The sequence below is a fragment of the Podarcis filfolensis genome (genome assembly GCF_964270895.1).
Source record: "Podarcis filfolensis genome assembly, chromosome: 3".
Taxonomy (NCBI): domain Eukaryota; kingdom Metazoa; phylum Chordata; class Lepidosauria; order Squamata; family Lacertidae; genus Podarcis; species Podarcis filfolensis.
Window position 1 is genome coordinate 52,408,192 of NC_139606.1, and position 16,441 is coordinate 52,424,632.

General features: G+C 39.3%; 1 protein-coding gene across 1 annotated transcript in view; it reads right to left on the reverse strand.

Moving 5' to 3' along the window:
- Positions 1-16,441, reverse strand: part of REV3L (REV3 like, DNA directed polymerase zeta catalytic subunit) — a 63,014-nt gene that overhangs the window by 34,775 nt on the left and 11,798 nt on the right. The window contains exons 5-13 of the mRNA XM_083608472.1: positions 14,685-14,781; positions 11,823-11,917; positions 11,125-11,229; positions 9,845-9,929; positions 9,612-9,760; positions 8,531-8,656; positions 7,814-8,051; positions 6,498-6,637; positions 336-4,467 (exon numbers count right to left, since the gene is read on the reverse strand). Coding sequence (XP_083464598.1) covers positions 336-4,467; positions 6,498-6,637; positions 7,814-8,051; positions 8,531-8,656; positions 9,612-9,760; positions 9,845-9,929; positions 11,125-11,229; positions 11,823-11,917; positions 14,685-14,781 — 5,167 coding nt within the window. The remainder of the gene's footprint in view (positions 1-335; positions 4,468-6,497; positions 6,638-7,813; positions 8,052-8,530; positions 8,657-9,611; positions 9,761-9,844; positions 9,930-11,124; positions 11,230-11,822; positions 11,918-14,684; positions 14,782-16,441) is intronic.

Genomic DNA, 16,441 nt, shown 5'->3' on the forward strand with positions numbered 1-16,441 from the left:
TTTATAGAATCTCAGGATTCCCCAAACTTGGGTTTTCAGCTCTTTTTGGACTACAATTCCCACCATTGCTGACCACTAGTCCTGCTAGCTAGGGATGATGGGAGTTGTAGTCCAAAAACAGTTGGAGATCCAAGTTTTGGAAACCCTGTTGTACATTAATGAGCTACTTTAACCCCATGCAATTCTAGCTCTTGCTTAAGGGAATAGGAGAGAATGCTACATTAAAGCTACATCTAATTTTCCCATGACTATATAAATTATGTTAAAGCCAACTAAAAATACATAGGTATAAAATAGAAAAATTTGACTTCAGTCCACTGGTATTACCACATTACCTTGGCTTTTCTGGTGCATCAGAAGGGTTGCTGCAAAATGGTTCCTGATAAATTGCTTCTGCAAGATCGTGATCCAGTAAAGTTGACATAATTTCTTCACGACTTGGAGGTGACATGAGAGGCTTAAGGATGTGAGCAGCACGAGGTGTAGAACTTCCATTTTTTGACTGTGAGGGGGAATTTGTAGATCTGGGTGAACTATCTGGGGTTGGTGTTAACGCCTCATTGTTTCTTGAAATATACGGCTCTAAATCTTCAGAAGCTGCATCCATAAGTTCACCATCCGGTGATGATAAAATGGAAGAAAAAGATATACTAATTGAATCAAGTGACTGAACAGGTTCAAAAGTGGCTTCCTTTCTAAAGTGGTTTTGACTCCAATCACTATTTGGCGATGAAAGGTTAAGAAAAATTCCTTTCTTCACTGCATTTCTCTCCAACTGAAATTGTTCTTTTTGGCACATCTCCGCCTGTTGCACATCTAGTGGTAAACTAGGTTCAGATGGTGATGTAATAATGTTATTTTTCCACTGGCTGTGGAGATGGTTTTCATTCGTATCAGGGCACCTTTTATCAAAAAGCTGAGGACTTAGTGGACCAGATCTTAACCAAGCTGTGGGGTCTGAAGAATAATGGTTTTCTTCCTTAGAAATTTTGCTATTGTGACTTAAAAGATCCATTTCTGCTGCTTGACCTGGAAAAAGGTCCTGAGTTACATCGCTCAGAAACTTCTGTGGTAGATTTTGATCTGCTGGGACAAACTGACTTGCAGAATAAAAGCTGCAAAATCCAGTCTGTCCTATAGTATTAATATCAAAATTGTAATTATGATCAGGTGACAGGCTGTCTTCAAGTGAGTAGCAACTTTCAAAACCTGGATCTGAACCAAAAACCAGGCTATCAACAGATAAGACATGGCCAGTCTTACTGTTTTGCTGCTTTGCAGAATCTTTGAAAAGCTTGAGATTTTTTTCTTTAGTTTTTTTCTCCTTAGATGTACGAGGATTTCTTGGGGATGCAACTGAACGTGATTTTTTAACTGATTTGTTTTGATCAAGAGGGTAGGAAGCACTTCTGTTCAACTGAGTTTTAAATGATAACTGCTCATGCATGTTGTTTAGATGTGCTTTTTGTTGTCTTTTTTGAAGTAATTCCTTAAGAACAGCTAAGCCAGAATGTCCTTCACTGAATGCTGAAGGTGTTACCAGTGTCTTGCCTTTACACTGGGAATCAGCTTTGGTTTGAGAGGTTGTTTCTGACAGACCCTTCTGCTTTATATTTTTTTCAGGGTTAAAATGTGACATATCCAAAATAAATCCTCTTTGTTTCTGTTCCCATCCCAGCTTTTTAACTGGACTTCTCAAAGAAGCTACAAAGCATTTTTTTGGCAACTGAAAAGATCCATGGCTTTCCTCAGAAGTTTTAAAAAAAGAAGAAATATGCTCAGCATTTTTTGTTGATTCTGGAAGATAAACAATCTGCTGCTGATTATCTTTACAATGCAAAAGTTTACTAGGATGAATCTGATCAATCTTCATTGCGTCTGAAGAAATATAATTTTCATTTACATTTCCAACAGGGGATAAAAGTCTGCACTGTGAATTTGTAACCTCTTCAGCCTTTTTATGCATTATATCTTTAGAACTGTATGCATTCAGTGCTACCTGAGATATATGGTGAGACTGGTCAAATAAATTATTTTGAATTGGTTCTTTTGTCCTAAATATACCACTTTGACTAGTAGCTCTTTGGAAATTCATTTTGGCTTTTTCCTTTCCAGACACCACAGAAGTTATGGCTGGATGATGGTCCTCCTGTGTCAGGAGGGAACCTTGATATCCTACAGGCTTTTCATTTTCCAAGAGTGAATGGAAATATATCAATGGATTTACTTGTGCATGAGCTGTCAATGGCAGTTGTGCTGATGGTAGATGCCCTGTTGAACAGCCAGTTGCTTGGATATCTTTTTGGGTACAAAGTGGCTGCGAGTTTCCCAAGCTGTGAGCATTCTCAGGTAAATCATGGTGGTTCAGCACAAGTTTAACCTCAGTTGAAGGAGGAAAACTACTTTTTTCATCGGTTACTGTCATCAACTTTGACACTTTTTCTATTTTTTGTTTTGCTCTAGGCTTTCTCTTCACCTCATTTCCGGTTTTGTTAGTCAGATTATTCCTAATCTTTTTATTAACTCTAACAGTAGTATTAACAAATTGCTTTTTACATTTTTTAGTCTGAGCTTTTGCTTGACTATGTTTTCCTGTATGGGAATTAACAGTCTTAGTGCTATATGTGGTAGCATTTTTAAACACTAATGTTTCTTTTTCTAGATTATTAATAATTTCTTCTGCATTTGGGTCAGTGGGAGACCAACAGCGAGGTGGGGATACATTAACTGGACTTGCACTTCTTTCTGACAGAAAGCCTAATTTAGACATAACATCGCTATAGTTCAAGTCACAGTCTTCAGCTTCAGTGCTATATGATGGTAGAGGGGGAGACAGAAAGGCAGAGGTTCTTCTTCTGAAATATAGGGTTCTTTTAATATTTTTACTGTTCATGTTTTGCAGTTTTCCAACCTTTTTCTTGGTTGACTTGCATTTTGCTTTTCTTTTGTGACCTTTCTTTGGCATTAATGGATAAATAGGATATTTGGTTGCAGGCGAATCAGGAACTTTTGGCCAAAAGTCCTTTAAAGGTGCAAGTTTTTTATATAGATTCATTTTTTCCTCTGTAAGTGTAACTTGCTCCTCACTAGAATCTATTTTTCCTAGTTTAACAAGCATATTTTTCCTCCCTCTGAACCTATTTATAATAATATATTTTATAATAACAGGTGGTAATTTTTTAGAAAGTTTTCTTCGTTTTCGACATTTTTTTGACCCATCAATATTTTCATCATTTTCCAAAGAATGAGGTAGGCTAATTTTTGAATTATGCACACCAAAGCTAGATTCGCTGTCTTCAGTTTCATAATTTATCTTGCGTTTAGCTCTGAGTGTGTATTTATTTCCACATAGCCCAAACGCCTGCTCAGATTCTCGAGCACCATCAGCTCCATCTTCAAAATGGCAGTCAATACAATTACTTGTATCCATAGACAATTTATTTTCTGAAGCACCAGGAGAAACTTGAATGATATCATTTGGTAACAAACTCTCTTTATCAGGAATGTTATTACTAGCATTACCTTGTACATAGCAGCTCTCTTTTGTGGAAGCAATATCGCTGATAGTTGTAGATGGCTGATTGCTAAGAATTACTTTCTTTTTATTTAGTTTTAACCTAGATTGTTTCTTGCCTTTTTTCAATTTATATGTAACGGGACCTAATTTTTGTGGCTGACTGAGACAATTAGAAAGAACAACACTAGGAAAGAACATGTAATGCGCTGCTTGTTGATTAACATTTGTTTTTTCAGCTTTATGCTCCTGAAATTCTTCATATCTAATTTTAAGGTTATTAAGGCCATCTCCATCAGTGCTACCTTCAGCAGAATAAATACTAGTTCGATTACCCTCTGAGCAAGACACCATTTCACAGTTTTCTGGTGCTGGGAAGAGGTTATCTGTATTTGTGTTGCTGGCTTTTTTATTTGCTTCATAGGATGCTTTATTTTTGGAGTGGACCAAATCTGAAAAGTTAGAATTCTGAACCGAAAAACTTTCACCCATTTGGTGGTTCATATGCAGAGATAAATCCTTTGTAGTTTTTCTTATTCCAGTGTACTTTCTGTGAGGCAAATGTCTACTTACTGAGGAAATGTCTTCATAAACTGTTTCACACGAAGCAGGGAATATTTCACTTTTATTACTTTCTGTGTGTGAATTTTCAGAATGGAGAATATTATTGAAGGATGTTGGGTATTTCACATTGTAAGTGCTTTCTTTTGTAAGAGAATGGACTGACAATTCAGGGCTTATGTCTCCTTTGTTTGGCTGAGAAAGCCCTTCTAAGTCATCATTGTTCAAAATATGAGAAGAAAGGGCACTTGTGTGTTTACACTGAAAGGTAATCTTAGCAGAAGAAGGTGGTTCCAGAGTAGCAGCATCTTTATGAAAAATCGAAGACTTTACAGATGTTTTGCTTGTTGCAATTATCGAGGTTCGAGAATTCTCATTGTTCAACGGATTGTCTAGAAAGGGATAGATACAACACATGCAATTTTCACTATTCATCTTTTATTTTTTAAGATCAGCTATTTTAAAGATTAGCCAGTCACTTAAGTATTAGGTAAAATAGCAACTGCTAAGAGACCCAATCTCTCTATCTCTTCCTTAATCTTACATTTCCTCTGAAACTCACTTTTGGTAGTTTTTGGTAGTTTTTCTTATTAGAAAAATACCACTCTCAAATATTTTATTGCTGTTTTTTTAATCTGGAATTTAGTTACTCCCTACAATCTATATCTCAAAGACAATTGAAGTCAGGCTTCCCTTGTCTCTTAAGATGCTTTTAAAGTGTGCTACTATGTTTCTGTTTTTCTAGGATTTTATTGCATTATATGGTTTTCTTGTATTTTTGTTTAATTGTTATATATATGTTTGTTATTGTAATGGCCCAAACCTAGAACATTATTAAGCCAACATGTAGTCACTTACCTTCTTGTATTTTTCTCACCAGTTACATTGTGGCGATTAATATTTTTTTCTCCTTACTGCTAGCTTCCACTTAATCCCCGCATCTGACTATTCTACTTGTGCCCGCCCCCTGCCCCGCACTTCATCTCTGCAGCCACCATAGCACACCTTTATATTCTCCTGTAACAGCTAACCTTTCAGTAGCTACAGATGAATATGGGACAAAGCAGATTAGAATACTAAATTTAAAGTTAAAAACAAGGCACTAAAATTGTAGTGAAGCTATTTTTAAGTATTAACTAATAGTAATGCTTGTTTGAAGGATTATTTATCAGGCTACACTTAGTTACTTTAAATAGCACTGCATAAACAGGATTATTGCCCCTTTAAGAAGTTAGACATGTAAAACTGCAGTTTTATCCCCTAACCAAGCATGGCCAGTTACCCTATCATTTTCTTTCTCCAATTAACACACAACTCCCATCACCTAGGACTTTACATGCAGGCTTCAACTTGGTCCTCCTTTCCTTCAGCCTGGAGTTCTTCACTTCTCTGCAGTCTTCAACCTGGCGCAGCAACAACTGCCACCTCAAGTTTACAATAAGCAGTTGTCACTTGACAGTACCTTTCTTTTCAGGACTGCCACAGAGCTTTGCTACCTTTTACTATCCCTCCTTACCCAATCACTACAATTTGGGTGAAATTCAACCCTTATTGGTCTGTAATTATGAGCCAATAAGATGAGGAAGCATGTCTATGATCCAATTAAAACTGGCTACCCTGTTGATGCCTGCGATACTGAATATAAAGCTAGAAACCACTTCAAATATAGGCATCTTGCCAACACTAGGTTGCAATGACAGTTTAACTGACACTTCGCTGCCTGCTAGTCTTTGATACAATGTACCCCTCTATTCCTGGCAGAAACAAAGGCAGTTTAGTTCACATACTTCATCTTTTTTGAAATGATAAAATAGCCTATAATTTCACCATGTAAACAATGCAGTTATCTTTTATAAACTGCTTAAAGTCTGTTTTGGCATTAAGTAGTATACAAATATATGAAATAAATAATGACATGAAAAGTTTGTAATTCTATTTTACCTAGATCAGGAGTTCCCAACATTATGGGGCTTGAGGGCACATTTGGAAACTGATATAGTTGCCATAAAATGGCTGTCATGAGGGGCCTGGCTAGTTGCAAAAAAGTTTAGTGTCTGGTTAGAATAAAATAATAATAAAATTGTAAAGTTGGAAGGGATCCTGAGAGTCATCTAGTTTACTATATGTCTTGCATTTGTTTTTATTTGTAACCTACTCTGGAATTGCAGTTGCAATGAAGAATAGATAATAAATATTTTAAATAAAAAATACATTACAGTTTTGTGTCACAGTTTGAAAGTTAGGAAATTTAAACAGATGAATTAATGCAGTTTTAAAATTTCAACCTATTTATGTTGAGAGTTCTAATTCATAGACTATATTTGCAGAATATTTAGTACAAAGGTATCTATTGAGATATTTTTTATCAAGAAAAGAAAACTACTTTCTCATGGGTATATGAAATTCCAAAACTATGATTTACCACTGTTTTCATCTGCAGTTCCATCTAACTGAGGTATAGATAGGCTTGCCAGAAGCAAATTGTTTTCACTCCAGTCCATATCATCTTCTGAAGTGCCATCATCTTCAGTTGAGCTCTGGTTCCTACTTCTGCCCAATGACCTGGAAGTGCAATTTATTTCAGGTATATAAAAACCTTTGGTCAGCCACTTGAGAATTTACTGGTTATGGTGTTAATACATGATACTTTGCTTGGGAAGGAAAGATACAAAGCATCTGAATGTTGCTTACTAAAAATGAACATTAACTTATTACACTACAGAATCTGGTCTAATACAATATTTTAAAGATAGTCATTAAACTGTATTTCAAACTGACAGGATGCAAAAGTGAATAATCATAGAGCGGTTTCTTCCCCTGAGGATACAAAAATATTTCATGAAAATCACAGTAGGGTTGAAACCCACCCACCAGTGGATCTTCAGAGTGCCAATACAATCTTACATCAGATTATATTGAATGAGCCTGTTGTTGATTCCGTTTTCGTCACAGGACTTCTCCCCCCTGGACTTGTATTTTATCCTGCTTCCGAAATCCTACTTTCCCCTAAAATTTCCACCACTCTTCTGTTACAAGCATGCTACTGTGATTTTGTGTTCCAGACCCTGATTCCAATATATCTGTTTCTTGTTGCCTGCTTATTTGCACCAAGTATGGGTGCTCCCTTCTCCAATGGACCTTCCTTTAGAGGGCTCATCCTCTTATTTATTCCCCCAAACTGTTCACTCAGAAAGCAGGGTATGTGGCCTGAAAATTCCTCTTCTTCCACTACATCTCTCAGCAATCGTCGCTGTAATTTCTCATCAAGTCCACACCTCCCCACCCCCGCCAGTGCTTTTGTTTTATCTCTGCATGCTGACAAACCTGATTTCTTGCTGGTGGGGCTTCCTGTAACAACTTACACAGACACAGCAGCACTGTTCCTTCCTCCTCACAGTATTTAACACACATTACTATAATGTACCCATTGAGCAAATATAGCAATACACAGTAAGGAGTAGAATTCTGGAGCAGTCATTGCAGAACACACTTATAAATCTCTCTCATTCCATTCAAGCTCTGGCAGTCTAGTAACCTTTGGGTTTTCTTATCTGCCTGCTCATTTGAGCCACATGAAATTATATCACCAATCACATTTCTTGTCCAATAAACACCTCCCTTCATACTATACTGGCATCTGGACACCCACATTGATTTTCTTTATTAAGTATGAGAACTTCAGTCTAAGTTAGTTAGTACCATTTCCTCCAGAGCTATTATTCAACAAACAGAAGATACCTTCTCTTTGCATTCACGTCATTAGGACTGCTGTCCCATCGTTGGGACATTAGCAAGCTGAGCTCCATTTCTTCCTTTTCAATTTGTGGTTCATTTTCTTCATCATCACTGTTCTGGGGATTTCTACAGCTTCCAGAGGAGAAGTGTTGTGATAATGTACCATGTCCTCCAATTGCGTATCCATCATCCTCCAACCCAGCCAAGAGATGTATCATGGCTTGATCAGCACTACTGTCCACTGAAAGAAAAACATAAACAAATTCAGACATAGCCTATATCTTAAAAAGTTCAAGATTATCTTTATGATGTGTTCACTTAAATAACCTATATTTTCCATGTGCAGATTGAACACAATATTTTAAAAGCAAGTATTAGACAAACAAAACTTTTTACAGTATCTTCTTTTTGATGCCCTTGTCCTTTGAGAATCTTACTACCTTTTGATAATTTCTCACTTTTGCGGTGTATATTTTAATTTCAAGCTTCCAAAGGGAAGTGGTTTTGCAGAGCACTAGGACTCACAAGTCGCCTCTTTTCAATCAGTAACAGAACACCACTACTGATGAACAGCTAAACTAGAAATACTTTACAGAAATCTAATTTTTGGAGTAAACTCAGTTTAGACAAACTGCATGGACCACTAGAGACAAAACTGCCAGCATATTGAAGAATAACCTATTATTGTGGGGGAAAAGAATATATTTATATTGTACTTACTGAACACTGGGGTCTTATTCAGTCTCTGAGATGAGGATTGAAAATGCTGACTATTTTCCATGATGTTCAAAATAGCTTCTTCATTAATAAGTGCCTCCTCCTCCTTATACTTCCTGCTGGACTCCTCTAAAAATGAGATTTAAAACTCTGCACATGAGCTGCCAACACATTTTCCCCACAAAAGTAGTCACTGAAGACTATTAAACATATTAACATATCCAAATTAGTTGAACAAGATTTTCAGAAGATAGTTAGAGACTTGTGCTAGTTGAGATGCATAAGTTTATACAACTTACAGAGTCTGAAAGAGATAGGAATTAATGGTGGCAATTTGAGCAAACTCAGTTGTGGTTATTTATAACTGTTTTTAATGGAACTCGCAGCAGATCAATACATTTCCAAAGGGTACCTTCTCCTTTCACAAGTTGCCACTTTCCAGGCATTTTGCTCAGAGGAAGTGGCCGAAGATTACTTGAGCATAAGAAGAGCCTGCTAGATCACACCAATGACCCATCTAGTCCAGCATTGTGTTCTCAAGGTGGCCAACCAGATGCCTACGGGAAACCTGAAAGTAGATCTTTCTGCACTTGAGAACAGAGGGGTGCAATTCAGATCTTCTCTTCCCAGCAATTTCTGGAAAGAGAATAGAGTTTTTGGGAGAGGGTGGGGCACAAGGATGTGCACTAAACCTCTCTTTTCTTCAAAAGTTTCTCTCCCCCCGCCCCTGCCCAAAAAAACTATTGGGGAAAGCAAATGCAGAAGGTAACTCTTCCTTGGTGCCACTTCTCACCATCACCACACCCTCAGAAACAGTGAAATGCAAGCGGAGAAATGTTTTTTCTGTGCCTTTCTCTCTCTCTCTCCATCTCTTCACTTTTGCTTTTCTCAGCTGTTTTATGACACAGAAAGAAAAGAACAGAGAATATTGTAGACAGACATGCAAAGGTAAAGATTATTCCTTGTGCATTCTTCTATGTCTCTTTCTCCTCCTTTGCTCAGTTTTTCCATAAAAGTAATTCCAGCTAGGATGTACTCATGAGCTGTATTTGACTTAAAAGCCAACTGTATTAATACTACTAACCTTTGCTGAGTTCTTTATCTCTGTGTACTTCTACCATATTTGCTGGTGAACACGGAACAACTTTAGGAGATTGTACCTCAGAATGTAGCGTCAACTCTGCAGAGAATTCCTGTGATCCATTACTGTAGTCCAGTGATCCAGATAATGTCCTTATTAATAAATTAAAAAAACCTTTTAAAATGACTGTACAACTCACAAATAAAAACAAGAGTAACAGCTAAATGAACGCTTACACAGAGAGATCACTTTGCTTGAGGATTTCTTTAAGCCTCTTCTGAAAGATTTTTTCACTTTCTGTTGCAGTTACAAAGCCACGATCTTTAATTAAGGGGGAAAGGTTATACAGGATGGTTAATACAGCAACAAAGAAAAGACTACTGAATTCCTAAATAAGAAACTGAAACTTCATAGGCATTCTATTAACAATTAGTACCCTTCTCTTTATGTATTTTTTCTAATACTTTTAAGCTCAGAGCAAGCAACATAGTCTGAATTTCAAGCAGCTCTGAGCCAATTTTAAAAAGGTTGTTTTCTTTTTACCATGCTTTTTATATAGTTATAAAAATATTATAAGGAATATAATCTGTTGATTATATCCAAATTTGCTGTTCTACTAATTAAGTTTCTCCCACTCACAGAAGGCTGTTTCCAAATTAGAGGAAGAGCACTGTGTGAAAAAACTGACTCTAAATCCAGAGGAATTCTTCTGTTTGCACAAACATTCTCAAAAACGTTTGTAATCACCCTCTACGTGATGCCGCAACTGATTGCAGGAACCTAGAGCACTATCAAATTATAGCTCGTGGGATCACTTTCAGTTGCTGCAGCCCAAGGATGTGAATGGGATGCTTGCAGTGTTGGGACTGACTTACATGCTCTCTCAATTGTTGCCCATAAGATCTGGTAAAATCTAGGAGGGGATTGACGGTATGGTCCAAGGAGTGATCAGTGGAATGGAAATACACCTAAAGCCTTGAAAAAAGAGTCTCAAGTGGCTTCTGTCATTTGGAGAGCTTATGCCCAGCTTAGGCTGGTTTGCCAGCTATGGCCATTCCTGGAACAGGTAGCCTGGCCTCAGTTGTCTATGTTCTGGTTATTTCTCATCTGGTCTACTGTATTGCATTGTGTGTGGGGCTGTCCTTGAAGGTGGTCTGAAGACTGCAGCAAGTAAGGCTGGTAAGTGGGGCAATCTGATGGGAGCATGTGTCAGTAGTCCTAAGACTGTTGCACTGACTGATTAACCATTTTAAAATTAATCAACGAACCAGGCAGCAGCTTAAATAAAGAATGTAAAGTTTACTATCATGATGTCTCCATTAATTTTATTAACTACAGTATAGTATTAGAAGAAGAATGGGAAAGCTTCTTGACTTTCTGATTGCTGTGATAAAATTAACAACCCAACAAGCAGCAAATGCTTAATTGAGTACTGACCCATCAAACGTACCTGCCCAGGAATTGTGACTGAGAAATAAATATATAACAACAACAACAACAACTTTGACCTGTTTACCTTGTGAGTTAGGAGGACTAATTTGAGAGGACTCATTGTTTTCTCTACGCCGTTGTTTCTCATCATCCCATATCGCTTGCAAACCTGGGTTCCGACCAACCTGGGCTGGAAAAAGTAAAAAATACAGCAAATTCAACAGGAGTGTCAAGCTTACTAAAATGTAAACTGCAAAACCTCTTGTCTGTACAATCTATGCTATTTGCAAGAATTAACCTGACAATATTCTCAGACAATTGCCTTCCCAAAGTGACTACTGTGGTGAGGGGGTGCTATGTTGCTACCCTCCCAATAGCAGCATTGCTGCTGTTTACCATAATGCTGTGGGAGTAACGTGGGACACTGTCTTCAGTACCAGAGTGGCTCAGCTAGTGTACCTGTCTCTGCACCTTCCCAGTAAGTAGCAGCAATGCCACTGTTGGGAGGGTAGCGGCGTAGCAGCCCACCATCTGTTCCTGCCTTCACCTTGTGTCAATTGTTTATATAATCCCTTCAGTTATATTTACTTACTAGGTTAACTGTAACTTAGAGGTTTTAAATACCACTTAGGATGCATTGGGTTATGCCAGCCTTCCTTTTCTGCTCTGGCTGGGGCAGAGTCCAAAATATCTGGAGGAGCAGCTCGGGAACATTGTGCTAAGCACGCATAAAAAACAAACTTGTTAATGTCCTAAATGATTACACAAAGCAAAATTGTTTACCTTCAATATCCAATCTGTTTAAAATATCAGCAGCCACTGCATCTACTTCCAGTTCACAGGTACTCTGTGGTTCAACACCCTCCAGTATCAAAGAACTGCAATTATATTAAAATTAAAGGATGATTAAAATATGGTACTTCCCACTAAAATTATATTCTCTTAAATTCTATTAGTAGAAAAAATAACTAACTGAATATTAAATCACAATTTATCTTAAATAGTCTGAACATTTTAAAGTAATGATATTTATGCCATAGTTAGATGGTAGGCAGAGGCACATTAATCATGCACTCTGAATGAACATGTATGCAAATCATCACCTGTTCCCTACCTTAATGGCACTGAGAGAAAGAGACTCATTTTACCTAAACAGCACCACTGAAAGAAAGTATCTATAGAGATTTGCAGGCAGCACGGGGCAGAGTATACAAGCAAGTTAGGTTCAGAATATGTCCCATGGGATAAATACAGCTACCGTATTTTTCGCTCTATAAGACACACATTTTCCCCTCCAAAAATTAAGGGGAAATGTGTGTGCGTCTTATGGACGAATGCAGGCTCCTTGGCTTCAGCTCCCGCCACACTCCGGAGGCTTCGCGTTGCTTTCGCTGAAGGGTAGGTGCCCCTTCAGCTAAGGCGCAGCGCCCCTTCAGCTAAGTGGGAGGAGAAATGAAAGGGGCTCAGTTTCTCCTGCCGCTTCACTGAAGGGGCGCTGCGCAGAGAGGGAGAAATTTTTTTCTTGTTCTCTCCCTCTAAAACAAGGTGCGTTGTATGGTTGGGTGCATCCTATAGAGCGAAAAATACGGGAAGTCAGGATGTATTTAATAAGTGGTTTGTGAATGTATCGAAAGGGAGAGACATTCATGTGTTCACAATGATAGAAATATAGGCAAGATTCGTATTTTTATTGTGTTTGATGTTTTATTGTACTTGTATATATATGTGGAGGTGAAGATATCAGTATGCAGCCACATGTGCTTTACCGTATTTTTCGCCCTATAGGGCGCACCGGCCCATAGGGCGCACCTAGTTTTCAGGGGGGAAATCAAGGAAAAAAATATGATTTCCCCCTCCGCAGCTCTGGGAGCAGCGGGCAGGCTGCACGCAGCCTGTGCGCTACTCCAAGACCTTCTCCCTGCTTTTGCGGGAGGTGGCGGAATTCCCCTACCTCCCACAAAAGCCCACAGGAGCCGTGAGCAACTCCTGCGGCCTTTTCGACCAGGAGGGAGAAGGGACTGAAACGGCCAGTCAGTCCCTTGTCCGTCCTCGGGGAAAAGCCCCCAAGAGCGGCGCGCTCTTTAAAGGCTGTGCAGCTTCTGCGTGCTTTTGTGGGAGATGGGGGAATTACCCATCTCCCGCAAAAGCCCACAGGAGGGAGAAGGGACTGACTCGGCCAGTCAGTCCCTTCTCCCTCCTTGGGGAAAAGCCCCCAAGAGCGGCGCACTCTTTAAAGGCTGCGCGGCTCCTGCAGGCTTTTCGACCCAGCTTGTGGGGCTGGCGGTGGGGAGAAGCGCTGCTTTCCCCCACCGCCAGCCTCCAAACCAGGTCCGGGAGCAGCGCAAAGGCGTTGCATGCCTTCCCGCTGCCCCCCCGAGCCTGTGGGGCTGGCGATGGGGGGAAGCGCTGCTTTTCCCCACCGCCAGCCTCCAAACCAGGTCCGGGAGCAGCGCGAAGGCGTCACACACCTTCCCGCTGCCCCCCAAGCCTGTGGGGCTGGCGGTGGGGGGAAGCACTGCTTTCCCCCACCGCCAGCCTCAAAGAGCAGACTCTCCTGGCTTCAGTGAAAGCAACGCGAAGCCTCCAGAGCGCAGGCTTCGGAGGCTTCGCGTTGCTATCGCTGAAGCAAAGGAGCCTGCATCCGCCCCATAGGACGCACACACATATCCCCTTCATTTTTGGAGGGGGAAAAGTGCGTCCTATAGGGTGAAAAATACGGTACTTTTCATGACCTGTAACCTTTCCTGACACATGTGAAGATGTTTTATGACTCTTTGTTTGCTGTGTTTGAACTACTATATAAACATCTGTTCCGAAGTGCCTCGGGGCAGACCTTCTCAACTGGCACATTGAGCTGAGTGAGCTCTGTCCTATTGCAATAGCTATAATAAATGCTGGGTTCCTAAATCTGGATGATGGACTTGGAAATAGTTTCCTTGGGTCCGTTGTTTATTCAAAAGGTGATTGTTCCTCAACTGGGTAATGAACAAGGTGGTGTAGAGGTGAATTCTTACCGTACAGGGATTGCGCCTAAAGTCAAAATTGTGTATAGTCAAAACACATTGGGTTCAGCAGTGAGTGGGATTGCCAAAGTAATGTTTCCCAGAACCCCACTCCTTACTTTATATTTATTTTTTGCCACTGGTGTAAAGCTGAATGCACACAAGTGAAATGTGCATAAGTTGAAGACTTACTGTATTTAGTAAATGCTGTTTGGTCAGAACCATATTCTTAACCATGGCTTAACTGGGCCTATCTGTGCTTCCTCCATCCCGCCACCTTTGTCTTGAATCAATCCACCAGTGATAGCAAGTAGACACTGAACCAGGGCAAATATTTCTTTTTCTCACATTTCATGTGTTAATTAGCTAACCAGTGCCTGGACATGTATACTTCCAACTATTTTTTAGTCAGTGGCCACTGTTAATAACATAATTATCAACAGCTATACTTTTAGCATTTCCTTTTCTTTTGACATTACTGTTTACAATTTCCCCCAAATATGCATATATTTCTGTACCTCAGGGTAACACTTCAAGCCTCTGATGAAGTGGAATGCAATCCATGAAAGCTTATGCCATAGCTATTTTTTAGACTAAGTGGTCTCAAGACTATTTAGAGAGATATATATTCAGAGATGCTAACCTTGGTATTTGATTGTTTTCCCATTGAAGAAGGGTTCTGGTAGCAGAATGTCCTGACAAACTGTATTTATAAGATCCACTTTCTTCTAATACATCACCTACAAACAGATAACAGTAGATAAGCTTTCAGGTACTGTGAACTATTATTACTCTAAACATTTTATATTGAAAGTGATTTTTGTTGTTGTTTCTTTAACAAAACATTCATATTCCACTTGCATTGTGAATGAAGTCAGAATCCTATAACAAAAATAAATGCAAAATCAGTTTAAGAAAGGGTGCTTGAGAAAATACAAGAGTATCAGTAGGTATATGATTTTGAATACCAGCTGCTGGGGAAACAAGCGGGGAAACTTATTATGCTCAGGTCCTGCTTGTGGGCTTCTCATAGGCATCTGGTTGGCCACTGTGATAACAGGATGCTGGAATAGATGGGCCTTTGCTCTGATCCAGCAGGATATGTCTTATGTTCTTAAAACTCTCTAATCCCATTTGTTTGCCCTATGTGACCTTTTCAGATTCAGAGAACATTGGGCGTTGCATAAGTAGAAGAGAACCTACTAATACTTTCCAACAAAGTTTGAGCTTCTAGGGCCTTAGCTTTTTTTTTTTTTGCTTGGGTCACATATTTTATTTGTTCTCAATACTCTGTTCCACAGATTGGTCCCTAACCAAATGCCCATTAGTATAACTCAACTGTCCTCTCACAACAGTACTAGTTTCCTGTTGCCTGATAAAAAAAAGTATGGTTTTGGAAGAAATTAATCTGAGCCAGACATTTCTGTCAGAGAATTTGAAGCGGTTGCAATCTAGCAGTTGAGGTAAATTTTCTTTGTTTATATTTCTGAGGTTTTAAGTATCTGAGGTTTAATTTATTTTTTAAATGTATATTTTTATCGTTGTAAGATGCTTTGAGATTTCGATAGTGGAAAACAGGATGTAATTTTTAAAAAATAAATAAATAAGGGCTAAACCTGCTCTCCCGGTGTTGAAAAGTAGTGTCACGGTAGAGAGTCAAAGATAATTATTGACATTCATGGAAGGAGGAGCTTGAGAAATGTTAACAAGGTCCTACAGGGGAAAGGGGAAATGTCTGTGTACACACATTGCCTCAATCATATACAGTTTCATTATTAGTGGTGTGAAGGCCCAGGGAGCAAAATGGGACTCCCCACATTTTTCCAGTTTTTGCTGGTTTGTTTCTGGAAAGTGGGAGAAACAAGGCAGATGAAAGTTGCCACTGTGCAAACTCAGAAGTGGAGCTGATACAGCACTCCTGCCAGTGCATTGCACAACACTAACTTTCCAAATATCTGGCTTCTCCCGGTCTCTGCTGCTGGGTAAGCACTGCCACTACACCCAACTGTCTGCTACTGCCTATGACAGATTCCCTAAAGCAGAGGCTCCCCCATATATATGCACTAAATGCTTTTTTGCCTGCTGGCTATGTTCCTGCAGCTGCTGGGGTGGTGAGGATGTACAAAGAATGTGTCAGCATCTGTGGTAGGGCTGACAGGAGTGTTCCTGCTTCCTCCTCATGTATTCAGTTAATGCATGAGATGGTTGTTGTCTTATCAGCCTTACAACAAATGTAGGGCAGCTGTACAATCTAAACAGCACAACTTTGTGAATAAGCATAGAAAATTACTAGCCTGAAAACAGAATCATCCCTGCTGAATCATCCCACTGCATTCCTTTTTAATGTATTTTAATTCTTTTTCACATGTAATAAACATAATCTAAAATACAATAAACAAC